At 43.6% G+C, this 17,689-nt stretch overlaps 1 protein-coding gene across 1 annotated transcript in view; it reads right to left on the bottom strand.

The window, feature by feature from the left end:
• The window catches only part of XKR5 (XK related 5), a 93,470-nt gene that overhangs the window by 63,690 nt on the left and 12,091 nt on the right, over positions 1–17,689 (bottom strand). The window contains exon 2 of the mRNA XM_086949342.1: positions 9,501–9,688. Within this exon, the coding sequence (XP_086805468.1) occupies positions 9,501–9,688 (188 nt within the window). The remainder of the gene's footprint in view (positions 1–9,500; positions 9,689–17,689) is intronic.

The raw sequence follows: 17,689 nt of genomic DNA on the forward strand, positions 1-17,689 counted from the left end.
CACAAGTTCACACTATGCAGCTCTGGGCAACAAGCTTGCTTAATCTCCACAACAGCCCCCCTTCGGCGGGATGCCTGGCTTTCACCTTGGGGATGACCAGTACGGGTTATCTCACAGGGAAAAGCCAGGACGGGTTCCCAATGCAAGCGCCGAGATGCCCAAGGGTAAGTCGAGCGCTATATAAGAACACACATACATACATACATACATACATATACATACATGCATTCACACGTAGATCTTCCCCCACATCTCGAAAGTAGGAGAAAAGAATTCTTCAATAACACATTCATCTCCACACTCCATCAACACCAACTAGTTATCAACAAAACCAACTGTTGGGTCTGCGGCTTAAGGCCACACTCTGTACACAGAGGTATGCCTTTTATCCCTCTCCCTTTCGGCTATGCTGGATCTACCTATGCTCGCTCTATGATATTCTCCGCCTCTGTTAGAAATATCCCTGAAACCAAGACCAAGAACACTAGTACCTGGAACGAGATAAAAACAAAGACTGTGCGCGCTGTTCAAAAGATGGTAGACTTCACCGCAACATGGGGACGAGCAGATAATAGTGAAAACACCAGTTATTCCCTCTTTAACGACACTTCCTCCTTTAGAGAAACATTCTCAGTTCAGAAGAGACAGACAGAGCAGGGAGGATGGGCTGTACCTCATAAGGGCCTGTTTTGTGTAAGAGTTAAGGGCAAGGGTCAGAAGATGGGAGACAGTGAGTGTAATAAAACATACACCCTACCTGACTTAAACTTCCCAACAATGACCACCGCCCCCAACAATTATTTTATTTGTGGACCTCACGCACGAACGTGGCTACCTCAAGGCTGGTCCGGGAAATGCTACATTGCATTTCTCCTCCCCCCTAGCTACACCGCCCCAGCAGATTATCATCTAAGTGATCCTCCGACCGTGATTAATAGACGGCGAAGGGGGGTCATGGATGCTGAAGACACAGTGGATCAAGAGGCTGGCGATTTATTCAAAGGAATCATCCCTTTCTGGGGGCCCATGATCAATAGTCGCCACATAAGACAACTAACTTGTGTAGTTCAGGGAGCCATAAACGAGACCGCTGGTGCGTTAAGCAACATCACAGCTGAGATGGCTTCCAATAGACTCATGACGTTACTGAACCGTATGGTCCTAGATATCATATTAGCGGACCGTGGTGGCGTATGTGAACTGATCGGATCCAGCTGCTGTATATACATTCCAGATAATGCTCCCTCAGTATATGCTGCCATTTCCCACCTTCATGTACTTTCAAAGAACACCGGAGCCTGGTCCTTGACGGGATGGCTCTGGGGCCTCCTGTCCTCATGGGGGTGGAAGATCCTTACGATACTAGGTCTTGCTCTAGCCATTCTCTTCACCTGTTGCCTCTGTATTCAGTGTGGCCCAACTCTCTGTAGTTTCTGTACCACTGCCTGCATTCCCAAACCCCAGTCCAGAAAGAAAGAAAAGGAAAGAATCATGTTACAGGAACAAGTAGACGGCCTAATGAGTATAGAAGTAGACTAATAAGAAGAAGAATTGTAAAGGGTATATTATGGGACAAGGAGGGAATGTGGAAAAAGATTATTTCTCGTAATTTATGTCCCATCATACACCCTCTCAGTCACGTCCCCGAGCCCATCATGTCGGAAAACAAGCAAACGAAAACACGAGCAAACCTGATCACGCGCACACAAAAGTTGCACATGCACTCTCCTTCCTCTAAAATTCAAAGGTACATTCTTATGGCTAAGGCGATGTCGAGAAACAGCTTCCTCACTCAAACTGTACATTCCTGTGGTCAAGCCGATTCCGAGAACAAGACCCACCGTTTGTAACCATTTCCCTATAATCTGGCCGATTCCGAGAAATAGGCCCCGTTTTGCTAAACCATGACAACCAATTACGAGAAGAAGAGCCCCGTTTGCTGAAAGACACGACACCAGACATCCTGTCAACGACCAGTTCTTCTTTTTCTCTCTCTCTCTTATCTAAGGAACCAGCCTAGGATTATTTCTCAATGCTCTGCTTCTGTCGGGACTTCCTCATGATTAAAGACACAGTCACGCTTCTTCCTGTCATAACTTCTGTATGATTTTGACACAGTAACGTTGCTATGATTTCTGTAAAATTACGACACGGCTATCCGAGTTTTACTGACTTCTGTATTGTTGCAAATACAACTATCCGAGTTTTGCTCAAGGGAAGCTCCTTCCTCTTTTCTGTGTATAAATACCATGTCCTCTTTGATGAAAGTTAGAGATTCTTCCGATCCTCCTTAGGTGACGGAGCTCTCCCTTAACTCGAGTTACTGAATAAAGACCCTTTATTCGAACCACCACGGACTCTGCTCTTCATACTTGACCTTATTGATATTATAGAAATTCCGATCAAGGTAAATTACTAAAATATTTACCACAGCACCAAACCCAACAGACAATGCAAGGGGGGCAATTCAATTCGAAGCCCAGTGGCGGCTACTATGCGACTCACCACCCTGGTCCAGAAGCTTCCCATGGAAGAGCATTCCCAGGCCATATGCAAAAATCCCACCCCTGCTGCGCCACACCTGGGGAAGTTGTCCCGTCCAGTGGTGGAGTAACGGCTCACCGTTTTGGGGGTAAGATAGGTGCGATGAAGAAAATTAAAATGAATAAGCTTAAAACGAGCATTACAGGACACTCGTGTCGTCAAGGACCCTATGCGCGTCCGCTGACCCTGATCCAGAAGCGCACCGAAGTCCCCTTCCCACGCCGCCCAGGACGGCAGGACCGGAGGGGGGGGGGGGGGGGGAGTGAATCACGTCTCATCGCCGCGTACATCAAAGATATCAACTTACGCCCCCTGCCACAAGTATGATATGAAGTGTATGGGTCATTTGGGGAATCTCAGGACACTGCAGCCAGATTGAACGCACAATGGAGCGCAGGCTCCGATACTGAAGGAAGCTATCCGATGGGTACAGATCTGCAAGCAGTTCACAGCCCCCATCCCTCCATGCTCGAAAGGACATTTGACTCTCCACCTCCACCATCGGGCCAAGATCCAAATTGGAAACTCTACATGAAAGGGCGCCGAGTGCAGAACCCTCTCCACAAAACGCTGCCACACACTAGCCGTGTGGCGTACCACATACGGGAGCGCAGGTGAAGCCCCCCGAGCCCCGCATCAGTGCCTGCTGAAGGTTCTGCTTCGTGGCCCGGCCAGCTAACAGCTTCGTCTCCCACGTATCGATATCCGCAAACCATCTGGCCACAGGAAGGAGCTGTGCCGTATAATAATAAAGATCAAAGCGTGGGGCCTCTAAAACTCCCTCTGAAAAGGAGCGATCAAGGTGCTCTGGGCCACTCTGCTGCGCCGTCTCGCCCACAGCAGGGACGTCAGTAGTGAATTGAGGGTTCGAAACACCCTCGGTGGGAGAGGGCACAGCGTATTATGAAGAATATACAGCATCCGTGGCAGCATCACCATTTTTGCGATGGCCAGCCGCACATGAGGGAGAGTGGCAAGGTGTTCCAAAATTTAACCAACTGACTCAGCCAGGCAATCACTCTGTCTGCATTACGGGCCAGGGCCTGAGCCTCCAACGAGGCAACGTGAATGCCCAAGCAGCTAAAGCTGGTCAATTCCCAACGTAAGCCCAGTTCCGGCAGATCCTCGATGTATACATATGTCAAAACCCGAAAGCGGGAAAATCAGTGATTTATCGCGATTGAGTCGCAGGCCCGACGCATCCCCAAAGGCGTCAAGGAGGTTCAACAACTGCGGTAGGGCCTCTCTAGGTGTGGACAAATAGAACAATGCGTCGTCCGCGTAGAGCGACAGAACATTACAAGTGTCGCCCACCATGATGCCCCATTGCTGGAGCTCAGAACAAGCCTTAACCGCAAATGGCTCTATCGCCAGGGCGAAGAGCAGCGGCGACAGGGGGCAACCCTGTCTCGTTCCCCATCCCAGCTGCCACTCCTCCGATCTCACTCCGCCAAGGCGGACCCGGGCACTAGGGGAACTGTACAAAATCTCAACCCAGCGAGCGAAGTTGGGTCCAAAACCCATCCTCCGGAGTACCTCCTGCAAATAACCCCAATCGACCGTGTCAAAGGCCTTGGCCAGATCTTTAGAAACCAACACCGTCTGCTCTTCACTACCGCTCATCTCATGCTGTATGTGGTTTAACCGCCTCAGATTCATTGCCATATTACGACCCGGTATAAAACCGCACTGGTCCTGATGCACCAATTGTCCCATATATGGCGCCAGCAGCTTAGTCAAGATCTTGACATCAGTGTTGATCATAGTGATGGGGCGGTATGAGGAAGGGTCATGCTTGTCCCCCCTGGCTTGAGAATCATGCAGATCTCTCCCTGAGCCATGCTCCTCGGAAGGACCCCCCCTCAAAGGCCTCAAGATAGACCTGCAACAGGAGAGGCGCCAGGCGTTCCCGAAACTCATAGTAAAACTCCGGGAGGAATCCATCACTGCCCGGAGATTTGGCGCGTGGCAAACGAGCCTGCGCTCCCTGTATCTCCAGGAGGGTCAGGACCGAGTCCAGGTCCTCGCGGTCCGAATCCGAAAGGGTCAGGAGGGGCAAGTCCTGTAAATAAGGGATATAGGTGGCCATCGAAATGGACGGGTCTGCCTGATACACAAGCTTTAAATGGGAATGAAGGACCTCGAGGAGGGCCCGTTCCGAGTAAACTATTGCGCATTTTTGGTCACGTAGGGCAACGATACGTTCAGGGGTCTGTTCCCGTTTCAGGATCTAAGCCAAGAGCCTCGCCTATACTGGCCCAGAGTGTACCTGTCCAACCGATCCAGGACATCATGTACCCGGGTCCGAGCCGCCTGTTCCTCCTGCTGCTGGGGACCACTAGGGTCGATCACTGATTGAGCACGCAGTGTAATACGGATCCTTAAAAAGTAAATGGGTCATGAGGGAGAGCTCTTATAGTATTGTTTGTTGTTGTCCCCTCTTCTCCCTGACCTAGAAATTATTTTTTTCAGAGGGGTCCCTCTTTTTCCTCTGTAGTTCATGAATAAAAATGCCATGTGTATAAAAATCATTAACCATATCTTAGCAGTTTGTACTTACAATGTTCTATTTGCAGCATATTAAAGGCATGGTTACTGACAGTGTGTATGTTTCTTTATTCTTATTTTCATTTATGTTTAACATTATCCCCTAAAGAAACGTTGCCTTAAATTGTAAAGCGCTCTGATATCCTTCGGGATCAAGTTCGCGCTAGATAAAACTTTATAAATAAGATAGGACCTAAACGGCTCTAGGGCAGGATGCATGGTATTTCAAAAGTAGGCCATTTGTATACATGTTTCACAGGCTCTGGCACTGAAAAACACGCACATTTTTTTTTTTCCTGTGGCATGGCTGGCACTCCCATAGAAATGCACTGGACTACATTATACCTTATAATGTTTAACTTCAGTTTGGGAGTGGGTAGAAAAAATAAAAGGACTCATTTTAATCGCAATTTAAAATCCAATTTAATGGCCAAGACGTATTTTTATATTACGATTTTGAAAATGATACTTTTAGAAAGTTGTAATTTTCCTGCCTGAGCCAAATGTGCCGCTCTGCTAGCATTCACTATTACCCAGGAGCTGAATGGCTCCTTCATTAGGTGTGCAGTGGGTCCCAGAGCGGAAACAAAGTGAGAAGGTCTGATGGTCCCCATACATGATGGCCAACTGGGCTCTGTCCAGGAACTTAATCAACTTTTAAGGGTGCCTACCCTCTCACAAGCAAATTTAGCTCACAGTTGGGGCTGCCCCCTCTATTGTCCTGCTAACTAGCCAGACACCGATTATAGTAGGAGAGCAACTGCCCCCAGAACTGGTTTGGAGTGGCCACGGGGGAGGTTTTTCCATTATCATAGGTACATCTCTAGGTGGACACAGAGGGCTCTGCACAGGAGAAGAAAGGTTCAGCCAACTTGGTTTTAGGAAGAGAGGTGTACTGTGGGCCAGTTTACAGTAAAGGACACATAATGAGCTGCCAAAGTGAGTAGGGTTGCCCTAGTACCGTTTACCACATTGGTTAGGAAGTGGCAAGGAGATTTCACCGGCACTAGGCATAAATGTGGCACTAGGCATAAATGTGCCACCCCCAGTATCCTCTCCAGAACACCTCTGGACCTGTGGCAGACATACAAAGGACTACACCTGCTGTTTTGACCTGTAAGGAGAACCCAAAAGGGCTTAACCGGCTCCCACTTGTACCCAGGACTGAGAAGGGGAAACAAAGGTCAGTTGGAAGATCTTTCATTAAGCTACAGGGACACAAAAGCTGCAAAAAGCCCCCTTTCCTGAAGAACCCAGCTCACCAGTACCAACTGGACCTGCCCTGGACCCTGCTGGTGGCTTATACTCTAGTAAGTCCAGACCTCTAAGTGGTGCATCTAAGATCCTTGGATGCAAAGTGTCAGGATGTACTCCCCCTGCCTACCCTAAAAAGCTGGGACGTAGAAACTTTTTCAAGGCCTTTTGCCTGGAGAATCAATAGCAGACTGGGACAAACGTGCCAAGTCAATCCAACAAAGGTGTGTTACTGCTGGGACAAAGATTCAGGTTGCTCCCACTCAAAGTTGTTCGGCAGCAGTAAATATGACGTCGCAGAGAAGGTATCTTGCCTTGCGCAGCCCTGTTCGGCTGCAGCTTGTAGCCTTGCCTTGCTGGATGAATCTAAGCTCCAAAACAGAGACTAAGACCGAAGGTAGAAATCTTCACCGGGCGAAGACGCCAAAAGTTTCCAGCTGGCGAGGAACCCTTCTTGGGCACAGATTATAATTTCTCCAGCTTGGAGCTTTCCAGAAAAAGTCAATGACTTCATCCGACGACTATCTGTTCTTGTGGAACCCATCACAGCCACTACCTGCAGCCCTGCTGAGAATTTTTCACTTCTATTTCAGAGACTTAGTCAGAAGGTAAAACTACTGACCGGGACGAACCTGGCCTCTGTACTCGACCCGCGCTCCATTATGGTTGGCCTTAAACCGTAACCATGTCTTGTTCTAGCGTGGCCAGTTGCCTGCTGTTAACACTTCGAGGTGCTATTTTTTTTACAACTTTAATAATTCCTATCTCCAAGTCCACTTATTGGATTTTTGTTATTTTGGTGTAATTTTGTTTATTTAATTATTCTCTATTTTTATACATTGAAGTGGGATATTTATTGTGTGTGTTTTTCAAATGTTTTGGTACTTCCTAATGCTTTACACATATTGTGAAGTTAAGCCTGCCTGCCATGTGCCTGCCAGGGGTTTAGCTCAGGTTTGAATTACTGAAGCCTTTACTTGACCTAATTAAAATAGTGAAATTATTACTTGTGGAGGATTACCATCCATTCCAGCTAATTATTCACTTTCTCGTAGGGTGCACATATATTGAATTTCTAATTATTTGGAACACAGAAGTAAACACATTTAGAATAAACAAGCACACAAGATTCAAACTGTGTTCCAGTGCATTTTTTACGTCTTTGCTAGGTTGAGGGGGCACTGCTTTCAGAGTTGGGGTGGCTGTTCATTCTAGCACTGAAATAAGATGACAGCCATGAGCTATGTCAGCCCAACTCCGCAAAGTATTCTTACTGTCTTTTTGTTTGCTTTCGCTGTACACCTACACAGCTGCAACCAGGACGTCACTGGTGGACTGTGCAGCTGCATTGAATTGAATTGTAATTGCATTTATGTAGTGCTTACAACCCCTGACAAAAACGTGAAGTTTCCCAGATAACTCCCCGCTTTTCAGTTTCATGCTATTAGAATGCTGCCTTCTTTTTCATATTGATAAAGATGCTAGTAGCACCTCCACAGGGCATGCCAGAAAACAATTTTATAGTGACTACTTTACCTAAGTTGAGGCACAGGGGTTACTGCTTATCTGAGGTGCTTCATAAGTATGGGGCCTGCAGTTTGTAGTAGGTCTGTAATGCCATTCCGGAGCACATGACCATTGAGGGATGGAAAGCCTACACAGCTTCAACCAGGAAATCACTGGTGGGCTGTGCAGCTGCACTGAATTGAGAACACTTATTTGTTACTCGTACCCACAACAGTTGTTGGAACTGCAAAGGGTTTTAATTTGCTATGGGGCGATTACCCAAAAACTGCGCCCATGAACAATACCTACGCTACAAAGCGTTAACTGATTAATTCTGAAACAATGAGCACACCACGATAAAAAGCTAACAACTGTTATCTACAATCACTAATAGTTGAAGGAAAATGATATATGTACCATTCCTGCTTTGAAAAATTGTTCATTCACTCCCTTATTCAATTAAAGAAACCAAAGTCACCAATCCATCCCAGACCTCTTTCCCCCAGCCAACTATTAGCATATTATATCCATCCATCATTCTCATCAAGCAATCAGGTAACTTCGGAGAGCCCAAGAGATTAGTATTTTGATGGGACCTGCTGGCTCAGTACACTGGCAGCACCCCTGTACTAAGGGATTTGGCAAAGCCAAGTACTGGCATTGGCTGGCAGCCAACAAGGACTTATTGATTTTACTAACGCTTGTTATTCATGCCCTCGCTTAGCCATTGCAAATTAGCTAATTTCACCAACAATCATCTTAAAAGAAACTATGGAAGGCCTTCACCTGCAACCCATTTTCAGAGTGGCACTTACCACCGTTTCAATTGTTTTTCACATCAATGAGGAATAAGTGTGCAAACTGGGCGTAAACATTCCCATACGCCATACATTCATAGGAAACAACAGATGGGTAAAATGCTTGAATTAAACTCAGCCACTGGCAATAACTTGGGAACAGCCCAGTTGTCAGGCCAGGTCCTCACTGACCCGGAACACTAACAACCCAGGACTAGTTTTTGGCTTAGTTAGGTCTCCTCAGCCAGGTGTAGCTTGGTTCCAGTGACCCAGTACGCAAGGGACCCACATGTTGGCATACCATTTCCACTTATAGTGACATACAGTGATGGATGGAATGTGTGAGTTCATCTCAGCCACTGTTGATAACAGTAATTCAAGCAGTCCATCCATCACTCTTTTGTGTACTTTCTATATTTTCATAGGGAGGCAGTGGATTAAGTGGAGGAATCACTCGCATAAAAATAAAAAATAAATCCATGTGGAGAGAAAAAAAAGGTAGAATACTTTTGCATTGTTACCTTAATCATAAAACTCTGGAGTTTTCACTAGTGGATAATACGCCTGTTTAGGATAAGTTGTTCGCAAAGTATACTGAGTTTTTGTAGATTGCAGTGAGTAGCCTTTGTGATTGTAGGTACCAATAAAGTTACTTCATGAAACTAGACGTGAGCCTATAAATTGTAAAGTTACATTTGTGTGTGAAAGTGGTGATTTGGCATAATCTCTAGACAAGGCTCTGTGCTTTTTCGCCCAACTATTGAAATTTAGTTCATGATCTAGTCATCCTTCTAGACATCTTTAATCAAATTATTTTTTATGCTTTACTGCTGTACAAAGTTCGAGTCCTACCTGGAAAAAGGTCAGTTTCTTCAAGTGCCAGATAGATATAAGCTTGCAGTAAAAGATGGGGCAAAGTCTGGAGCAGAGCTTCAAGAAGCCGTAGGACAGAGAGGTCTCCCAGCTTCATCAGCTGCTCTCCGCTGTTCGATGCTACCCTGTCTCCTCCTTTCACAGCTGCTAAAAGGGAATCCCAGTACCTGAGCAAATTTAAAAAAATGACTTTGTTATGTAAATGCTTATTGGTTACGTTATCTAGCTTACATTTTTAGTACAATGTATTTTAAAGAATTAACATAACATGTTTATGGTCACTAAGCTTGGAAGATAGTATTCAAGACAGGACATAAAAGTACAAGAACTGAATAGTGAACATTTACAAAATAAGGTACTTACAATCTAACAGTACAGTTTCAAATATGTAGTCTTAAATTGCTTTCTGAAATGTAGCACACTTCTTCTAAAATGTCAACCAATCGATCATATCTCCTGCTGCCTTCAATGTCCAATTTCCAACGACTCATTTACCTTTCAGTGTGCAATCTAGTTGCTTACTGATTACTATCACATGTAGTTCCTTACAGTTAGTAAAATGTATAGGTGGTGGTGCTCATTCCTTGTTGCTTCTCTCCCCAGCTTTGAAAAAAGTGGATCCTTTCTCTTGGTCCCCTTTGTCTATACTATCATCCCTCACTGGGCAATTCTAATTCCTTCAGTCCGCATCAAGATTGAACAACCAAGTTAAACGAAAACGTCGCTGCAACTACATATTTGCTCCAAATACTTTTCAAAGTCTGGGCCAGTCTTCGAAGCCATGGACCTGATCCTGAACCTCCCCATCCCATATCAATCCTTTACATTATGTTATGTTAAAGGCTACTTATTGAGTGCAGGGAGTGAACATAACCTGCTCAACAAGCAGGTCTCAAGCAGTCAGGTTTTCAAAGCTTCGAGTAAGGTCATGAGAATATTCAAAGTAAGTGCATTCCAGACAGAGGAAAGCATCTCCAAGAGCTCCACGTGACTATGCGAGCACAACAGATTTTGTGAACTGTCTCACAGATGCAATGAAAGTTAATTTCCAGAGAATACTGTGGAATTAAAGTTTTTGAGACAGTGCTCAGGATTACTGCTCACAATGTCATGTAGGGAAAAAATATGGTTATGAGTCACTCCCCTTTAACTTATGGACCATTTTAAAGATTGCAGATTGCTTTCATAGATCTTCCACCTCGCTGTGGGGAATACCGATATGTCTTGACTGCAATTTGTATGTTCTTGAAATACCTGGAGGCACAGCCAAAGCAGAAGTGATGAAATGAACTGTGGCAAAGTTGTTGCTGAAGGAACTGATTCCACTGTACAGAGTACTGATATTCATTAAGAAAGATCAAGAAGGACATTGCAAGAAATACATAATTAAACTAATCTGTGAGAACTGGGTGCATTACTCAGATTTCATTGCACACATAACCCCCAATCCTCTGGCCTGGTGGATATACTTAATGCTGTAATAACAAACAAGCTGGCAAATTATGTGCATCCACCACCTTGAAGAGGCCCGATGCCCTGCCTCTGGTGCTAATGAGTATCTGATGCACTCCAAATAGGACATGCTGCTCTAATGGGAAGATCAATGAGAGGTCCTGGTGTATCAACTGCTACACTGTTGCAATAACTGATGTTTCCGTCCTGGACTATTGCAAGATACTATCTGATGTGGTGAGCTCTGTGTCCCATCATGCCCAACAAGCTGCTTCCTTCCCACAACTGCTGCTCTATTTCATTGTCTGGAGCCCGGAGATTAGATTCTAGTGAAGGGCAAAAAAATGTCTACAACCAAGGTATATAGGCGTGGAAGAGGTGTGGCGCAGCGGCCAGGGCGACTGACGCCGGACGCTGGGGATCACGGTTCGATCCCCGGCGGCAGGGGTCTGCCCAGGCCCATGTGACTCTGGGCAATAGCTTGCTTAATCTTACCGACAGCCCCCAGCACCGGGTCACCTACGGGTAGCTTTGCCCTTTACAAATACAGGATTATTATTAGGCCATAGCAGGTCCTTTTGGTTACAAATTCTATTCCAAAATGTGAGAAGCTGCTGACGTTGGTCCATGAGTTACACACAAAGACCCTGGGACCCCTGCAAAAACTGTTCCAGTCAAGAATTGCTGCAAGTGTCAGCAGGTTAGAAAAACACTCTAGTTACAAGAACCCAGCAAAAGAAAGAGTTCCAATGAAGCAAGAAAAAAAGAAAGTGGCAATGGAGCTCTGTGGTATTAGACAGTCTTGATCACCATTGGGGCTGCATTTGATACCTGCACCATCAGACTGATTTTAGCATTGCGGATAGTAATGATTCATCCATTAGGGTATGGTAGGTCCTCCACCCCAACGATGCTCTGTAAAATTTAACAAAGTGATGAAAACGACATACGCACAAAGCATCAAAATGAATACAGAGAAAAAGTATGTCGACCTGGTCCAGACCTACAACTTGACAGTACATGTATCAAACTGTTGGGTGTGCACTTCTGTGCACACCAGAGGATATTGCTTATGCACAAAGACCTCTTTTTTACGTTATCATGTATTATATACCTTTCTTTGTTCATTCATAGGTATTCAGAAAATTTCGCCACAGGTCAAAAATCTAAAGGATTAGGCGAGAAATGTGTACAATATAGGCGCTTCGAAAAGAAATATTTTTTGTTAGAATATCAAAATAATAGTAGACATTTTAACATAACTACAAGATGGGATGTTGTGGTTTTACAATGAACCAGTATCAAGGGCGAATGCTTCGCTACTAACTCATCCAGTTCTGAATTTGCGGCATGAAAGGGCAGCCATGCTTTGTATTTGCATGCACATTTTAACATGGCCAAGAATACTATGCGTTATAACAAAGTAGGAAGTTATAGAAATATCTCCTATAGCTGCGGAAAGAGAGTTTATCATTCATTACCAGTCGGTTGGAATGCATGCTGTTATTTAGCTTAGATGTTCCCACAAATATATCATACAAAACAACTGAAAAAATCACTTTTACGGTCAAAGGAAGGATGCCAGGGAGGACACTTCAGATATTTTTTCAGCAATGATCCCTCTAATAGGCATAGTTCTAAAAGTAGTACAGAAAAGAAAACAATCTCAGCTGTTTGAAAGATTGTCTTATGACTCCGCTGTTGCCCTTTCTCAAATCACTGAAGAAATATGATTGGAAAGCATAGTCTCCTTATGCAAAACAAAATGCCTTAGACTTGATCCTGGCTTGGCAGGGTAGGTTATGCAAGGCAATAAACAATGTTGCACTTTTATTCCTGATCAGATCTTATATTTGACTTCTCAAAGGTAGAACATATCTAACTAAAGTAAACCGGTAATTCATAATTAGAAAGGTAAAAAGAGTTACGACCTAGCAGCTAATTTAAAATACAATATATTATAAAAAGCAGCAAAGCACATTTATTAAAAAAATATACACGTAATCCTCCTTCTGTGCTCAGACGACAAGATGATTTAGTATGAAAACAAAGAATAATCCGACATTCCATCTCATAAATCATAATTCTCTAATATTGCCAATGTAACACAAATAATACATAGACATGTTAGAGCATAAACTACGAAATCTGACAATTAATGGAGGCCTTAATGTTATTTTTCGTACTACAGTATTGCTTATGAATGATTTTATTTTAATTTTTACATAAATCACATCTTTCATTTCCCAATGGACAAAAGCCAACTAATTCTCATGCCAACTAGTTCGCTTCAAAACGGCTTTGTGCAAGACTTTTTTCCAATAGAACTAACCTGGACAAATACATCCTGCAGTGTCTCGTTGAAGTTGCACTCTATATGCAGTAATATTCCATTGTCTTGTCAAAGTATTTCTAAGGAACTGAGCACATTTTGAAAACTATATTGTCGCATCATTTCTTAGTGTCTCTCTTTCGGTACCAAAAGGCCTCTCCTTTAAGAGATAGAAATTTAAATTTAGCTTTCTCAGTGACTTGTGAATCATATCCACTGAATAGTGTTTCCATAGTGGAAGTCCCTTGAAGAAAAATCAGAGTCATTACACCTAGCTCCGATCAACACCAAATCTCACCAAATGGAATGCTCGCCATTAGTTTAGGTGGATTAGAACGGTGAGCATGTAAACATCGAATTAATGGCAGTATAAACATTCATTCTCCAAAAACAATAACAGGTCGAGAAATAATTTTTTGGCAAAACTATCGCTATAGATAAAATAAAGGTTGAAGTAATTAATACTGGGGTGATAGATGGCCCTAAACAAAATGGCTGCGTTGTAAAAAGTTCCAGAGACCATAATATCAATACGTTAATCCCAGCCTTTAAATGGCGTCATCTGCCGCTGAAATGTAGAAAACAGAGCGTCTGAACCTGTAATGAAACTGTTAAATGCTTTTCAAGACAGGGCCAATCACACAAGATCGTGGGACCAGACAGGTCCCAAGAAGAGTAGAGAGGTCTTCAATCACAATGTTTAGAAGGGACACGTCCTCCCTAATTCATATACTCACAACTAAATAAGTGTCCCTTTGGAAAGGTACTGCTCGATGCTCCAGGGATAGAGGAGACAGGGGGTTCCTAAGTGTGTGATGATAAGTCGCTCAAGTGCGGATTGCTGAGAGAGTCTGCTATGTGACCCACCCGTTGCAACGGGAAGGGAAAGAGACCCTTTTCTTCATATAGGCTTCACTCATTCTAGTAGTGACATGTTTCATCATCGGGCTCACCCCAACTCCTAAAGGTCGGGGTGGGCTCAACCATTTTCCAGGGAGCACTTAAGAGATATAGTGTATGGGAGCGTACCGTTAAAGATAAAATTTGTCACCCACTCCTAAAGTATTCTTTATTGATGAAGTGGGAGGGAAGAGCGAGAGAGCTGTTGGAGAGAGCTGTTGATAATTTTAGTCCAGAGAGGGAGAAGCAAAGGGGTAAAGTCTTTTACTGCGGTATCAGGAAGGGGGTCCGTGAGGTGATTGGATGGTTTCAATGTGCTGAGCAGTTTGCCAATTTCTTCTTCCGAGTATGTGCCAAAGGTTGACCATGTATAACAACAAAAAGAGAATGCCAGTACTGATACAAATAACCATTTAGTAATTTAAAACACTTAACCTGAAGTAAAATTCAAGGCTTGGAGCTGATCAGTAGCTTTTTTTATTTTGCTTAAAGTTATCAAAAGAAAAATAGTTCAAAATTCAACAGTATTACATGCTAGGTACAAAAATGTGGGAAGGAAAGGTCTATCATTATATCAGGCATATCACAGACTTACAACAACCAGTCATACAGGAACAGTGGGGGGGCATGAAGGTTCATATATTACAGTGGACAGTATTTACAGTGAACAGACAAACATAAGAATGATGAAACAAGCCACAGTCTGCACAATTTCTGGAGAAATTTAGTTATAAAATTATTTACATAAACTGTACATTCCTAACGCAGATTTAGATAATCACAATTTTTGATGCAATCAACAAAAAAGGGGATGAGCAAGGTAATGTACAACTGAGGGTGAAAAGCAGCAAAACAATTCAGATCAACTTGTCACCCAGGCAGACTTAAAGGTGGTGGAGGGCCTACGCGTTTCGAATCCTACAGGTGTACGAGGATTCTCATCAGGGCCTTTAATTCTGGAGAAAGAACAGAAAAAAGAAATTGTAAGATCAAAGGTTCAAGAGTATTTAAAAAACGGATCACCACTAGAATCTAGACTCAGTCCACACCCTCTCCTGAACAGCTTACCAAAGCACGGTGTAGAAACATCCGAATGTAGTCTTATGCAGCATATATACTGAGAGGGAAGATTAGTACCTAAAAAGTCCGAAGCAGACTAGAATTACATAAAGGACTTGGATGCATAACGGACTTGGATACAAGTAGTTGAGAGGTGGCATGCAAATGGATTACGGTTAGCGGACCATGCCCGCAGTATTTTAAAATACGGTAAGCCGTTGGGTATTTCCTCCCCCGCACGCAATTAAGGGCTGTCTCTATGTCGTATTTATACTGATAAGCGCCGTCTGTGCTCCTTTCTTGTAGGTCCATTGAACCTTAGAGTTGGCGAGTTTATTTGCTGAATTAGACGTCAGTGCCTCCGGTAAGACAATTGTAAGGCCCTTGTCTATCACGCTTAATTTTTAAAGCATTCGCGTGTTACAACAAAACTCTACCCACTCCTGTTTCGCAGGCAGCTGACTAAACCCATCTTCGAATCGTATGGCAACAGTGTTTCAATTAGAGCGACAGCGACGCAAAATACAGCGATAGTGGTCTAAAATAAAAATATAGATTTAAAAATATTAGGTAAGGTGAACTGCTACTCTTTGACAACTTGCTTGTGTAACAATTATAACAAACCCTTCCTAAAATTCTATACGTTAACTTTTAGGGACCCCTTCAGCCTTCCCATGTGAATTTACTTTTGCTCTTGATAAAGCGTCATCCGTAAACACGGGACCAGGTAATGTTTTAATCTCCTAATCCATTTGCATGCCACCTCTCAACTACTTGTATCCAAGTCCGTTATGCATCCAAGTCCTTTATGTAATTCTAGTCTGCTTCGGACTTTTTAGGTACTAATCTACCCTCTCAGTATATATGCTGCATAAGACTACATTCGGATGTTTCTACACCGTGCTTTGGTAAGCTGTTCAGGAGAGGGTGTGGACTGAGTCTAGATTCTAGTGGTGATCCGTTTTTTAAATACTCTTGAACCTTTGATCTTACAATTTCTTTTTTCTGTTCTTTCTCCAGAATTAAAGGCCCTGATGAGAATCCTCGTACACCTGTAGGATTCGAAACGCGTAGGCCCTCCACCACCTTTAAGTCTGCCTGGGTGACAAGTTGATCTGAATTGTTTTGCTGCTTTTCACCCTCAGTTGTACATTACCTTGCTCATCCCCTTTTTTGTTGATTGCATCAAAAATTGTGATTATCTAAATCTGCGTTAGGAATGTACAGTTTATGTAAATAATTTTATAACTAAATTTCTCCAGAAATTGTGCAGACTGTGGCTTGTTTCATCATTCTTATGTTTGTCTGTTCACTGTAAATACTGTCCACTGTAATATATGAACCTTCATGCCCCCCCACTGTTCCTGTATGACTGGTTGTTGTAAGTCTGTGATATGCCTGATATAATGATAGACCTTTCCTTCCCACATTTTTGTACCTAGCATGTAATACTGTTGAATTTTGAACTATTTTTCTTTTGATAACTTTAAGCAAAATAAAAAAAGCTACTGATCAGCTCCAAGCCTTGAATTTTACTTCAGGTTAAGTGTTTTAAATTACTAAATGGTTATTTGTATCAGTACTGGCATTCTCTTTTTGTTGTTATAGATACTGGCTCAGCCATACTGATTAGAGCCACCCCTTTGTAGTTTTCTAAAGGTTGACCATGTAGCATTGTTTTTTGGTTCAGTGGGTGATAAGCACTGGGGTTTGGAGTAGAGGCTCGCGTCAATGAGGAGATCGCTCTTTATGTTGTCAGTTTTTTGGATAAAGAAAGCAGCGAAGTCTTCACAGGAGGGTGCTTCACGAATAGTGGTGAGTGGTTAGGGTTGGTCCTTGGATTGTGATCTGATTAGCTCAAACAGTTTTCTCGGGCGGTTTTTTGCTTGGTCGAGCTGGAGGCTGAAGAAATCTGATTTGGAGCGTTTTATTTTCCTGAAGTAGGCGTTTCTCTTTTCCTTCAGAGCTTTTAGGTGCATTGCAGAGGGAGCTGATCTCCAGGTGCGCTCTGCCATTCGCATGTCTCGTCTATCTTCATTGAGACTCCCGTCGTACCATGGATTGGAGATTTTAGTAGAGACTCTTTTTAGCTGCAAAGGCGCAGCCTCGTTAATTATTGAAGTCATAGCGTTGAGATAGTGGTCAGTCAGGGTTTGAACATCCGTAGCGCCTGTCGGTGGGAGTAGAAGATTGCGACTGTTAGGGGGCAAAGAGCCTGAGTTGAGTTTTTTCATATCTCTTTTCCAGACTTTGGGCTTGGAGAATTGAGCCGGGTTGACTTTGACTTTTTCATTGATGAAGAATGTGACGATATGATGGTCTGACCAGTCACAAGGTTGGATGGACTCGAGTTGGATAGAGTCCTCTTTGGAGATGATCAGGTCGAGGATAGAGCCTTTCTCGTGGGTCGGGCTATCGCATATTT

This window comes from Lissotriton vulgaris, unplaced genomic scaffold, assembly GCF_964263255.1.
Source record: "Lissotriton vulgaris unplaced genomic scaffold, aLisVul1.2 SCAFFOLD_1633, whole genome shotgun sequence".
NCBI lineage: Eukaryota > Metazoa > Chordata > Amphibia > Caudata > Salamandridae > Lissotriton > Lissotriton vulgaris.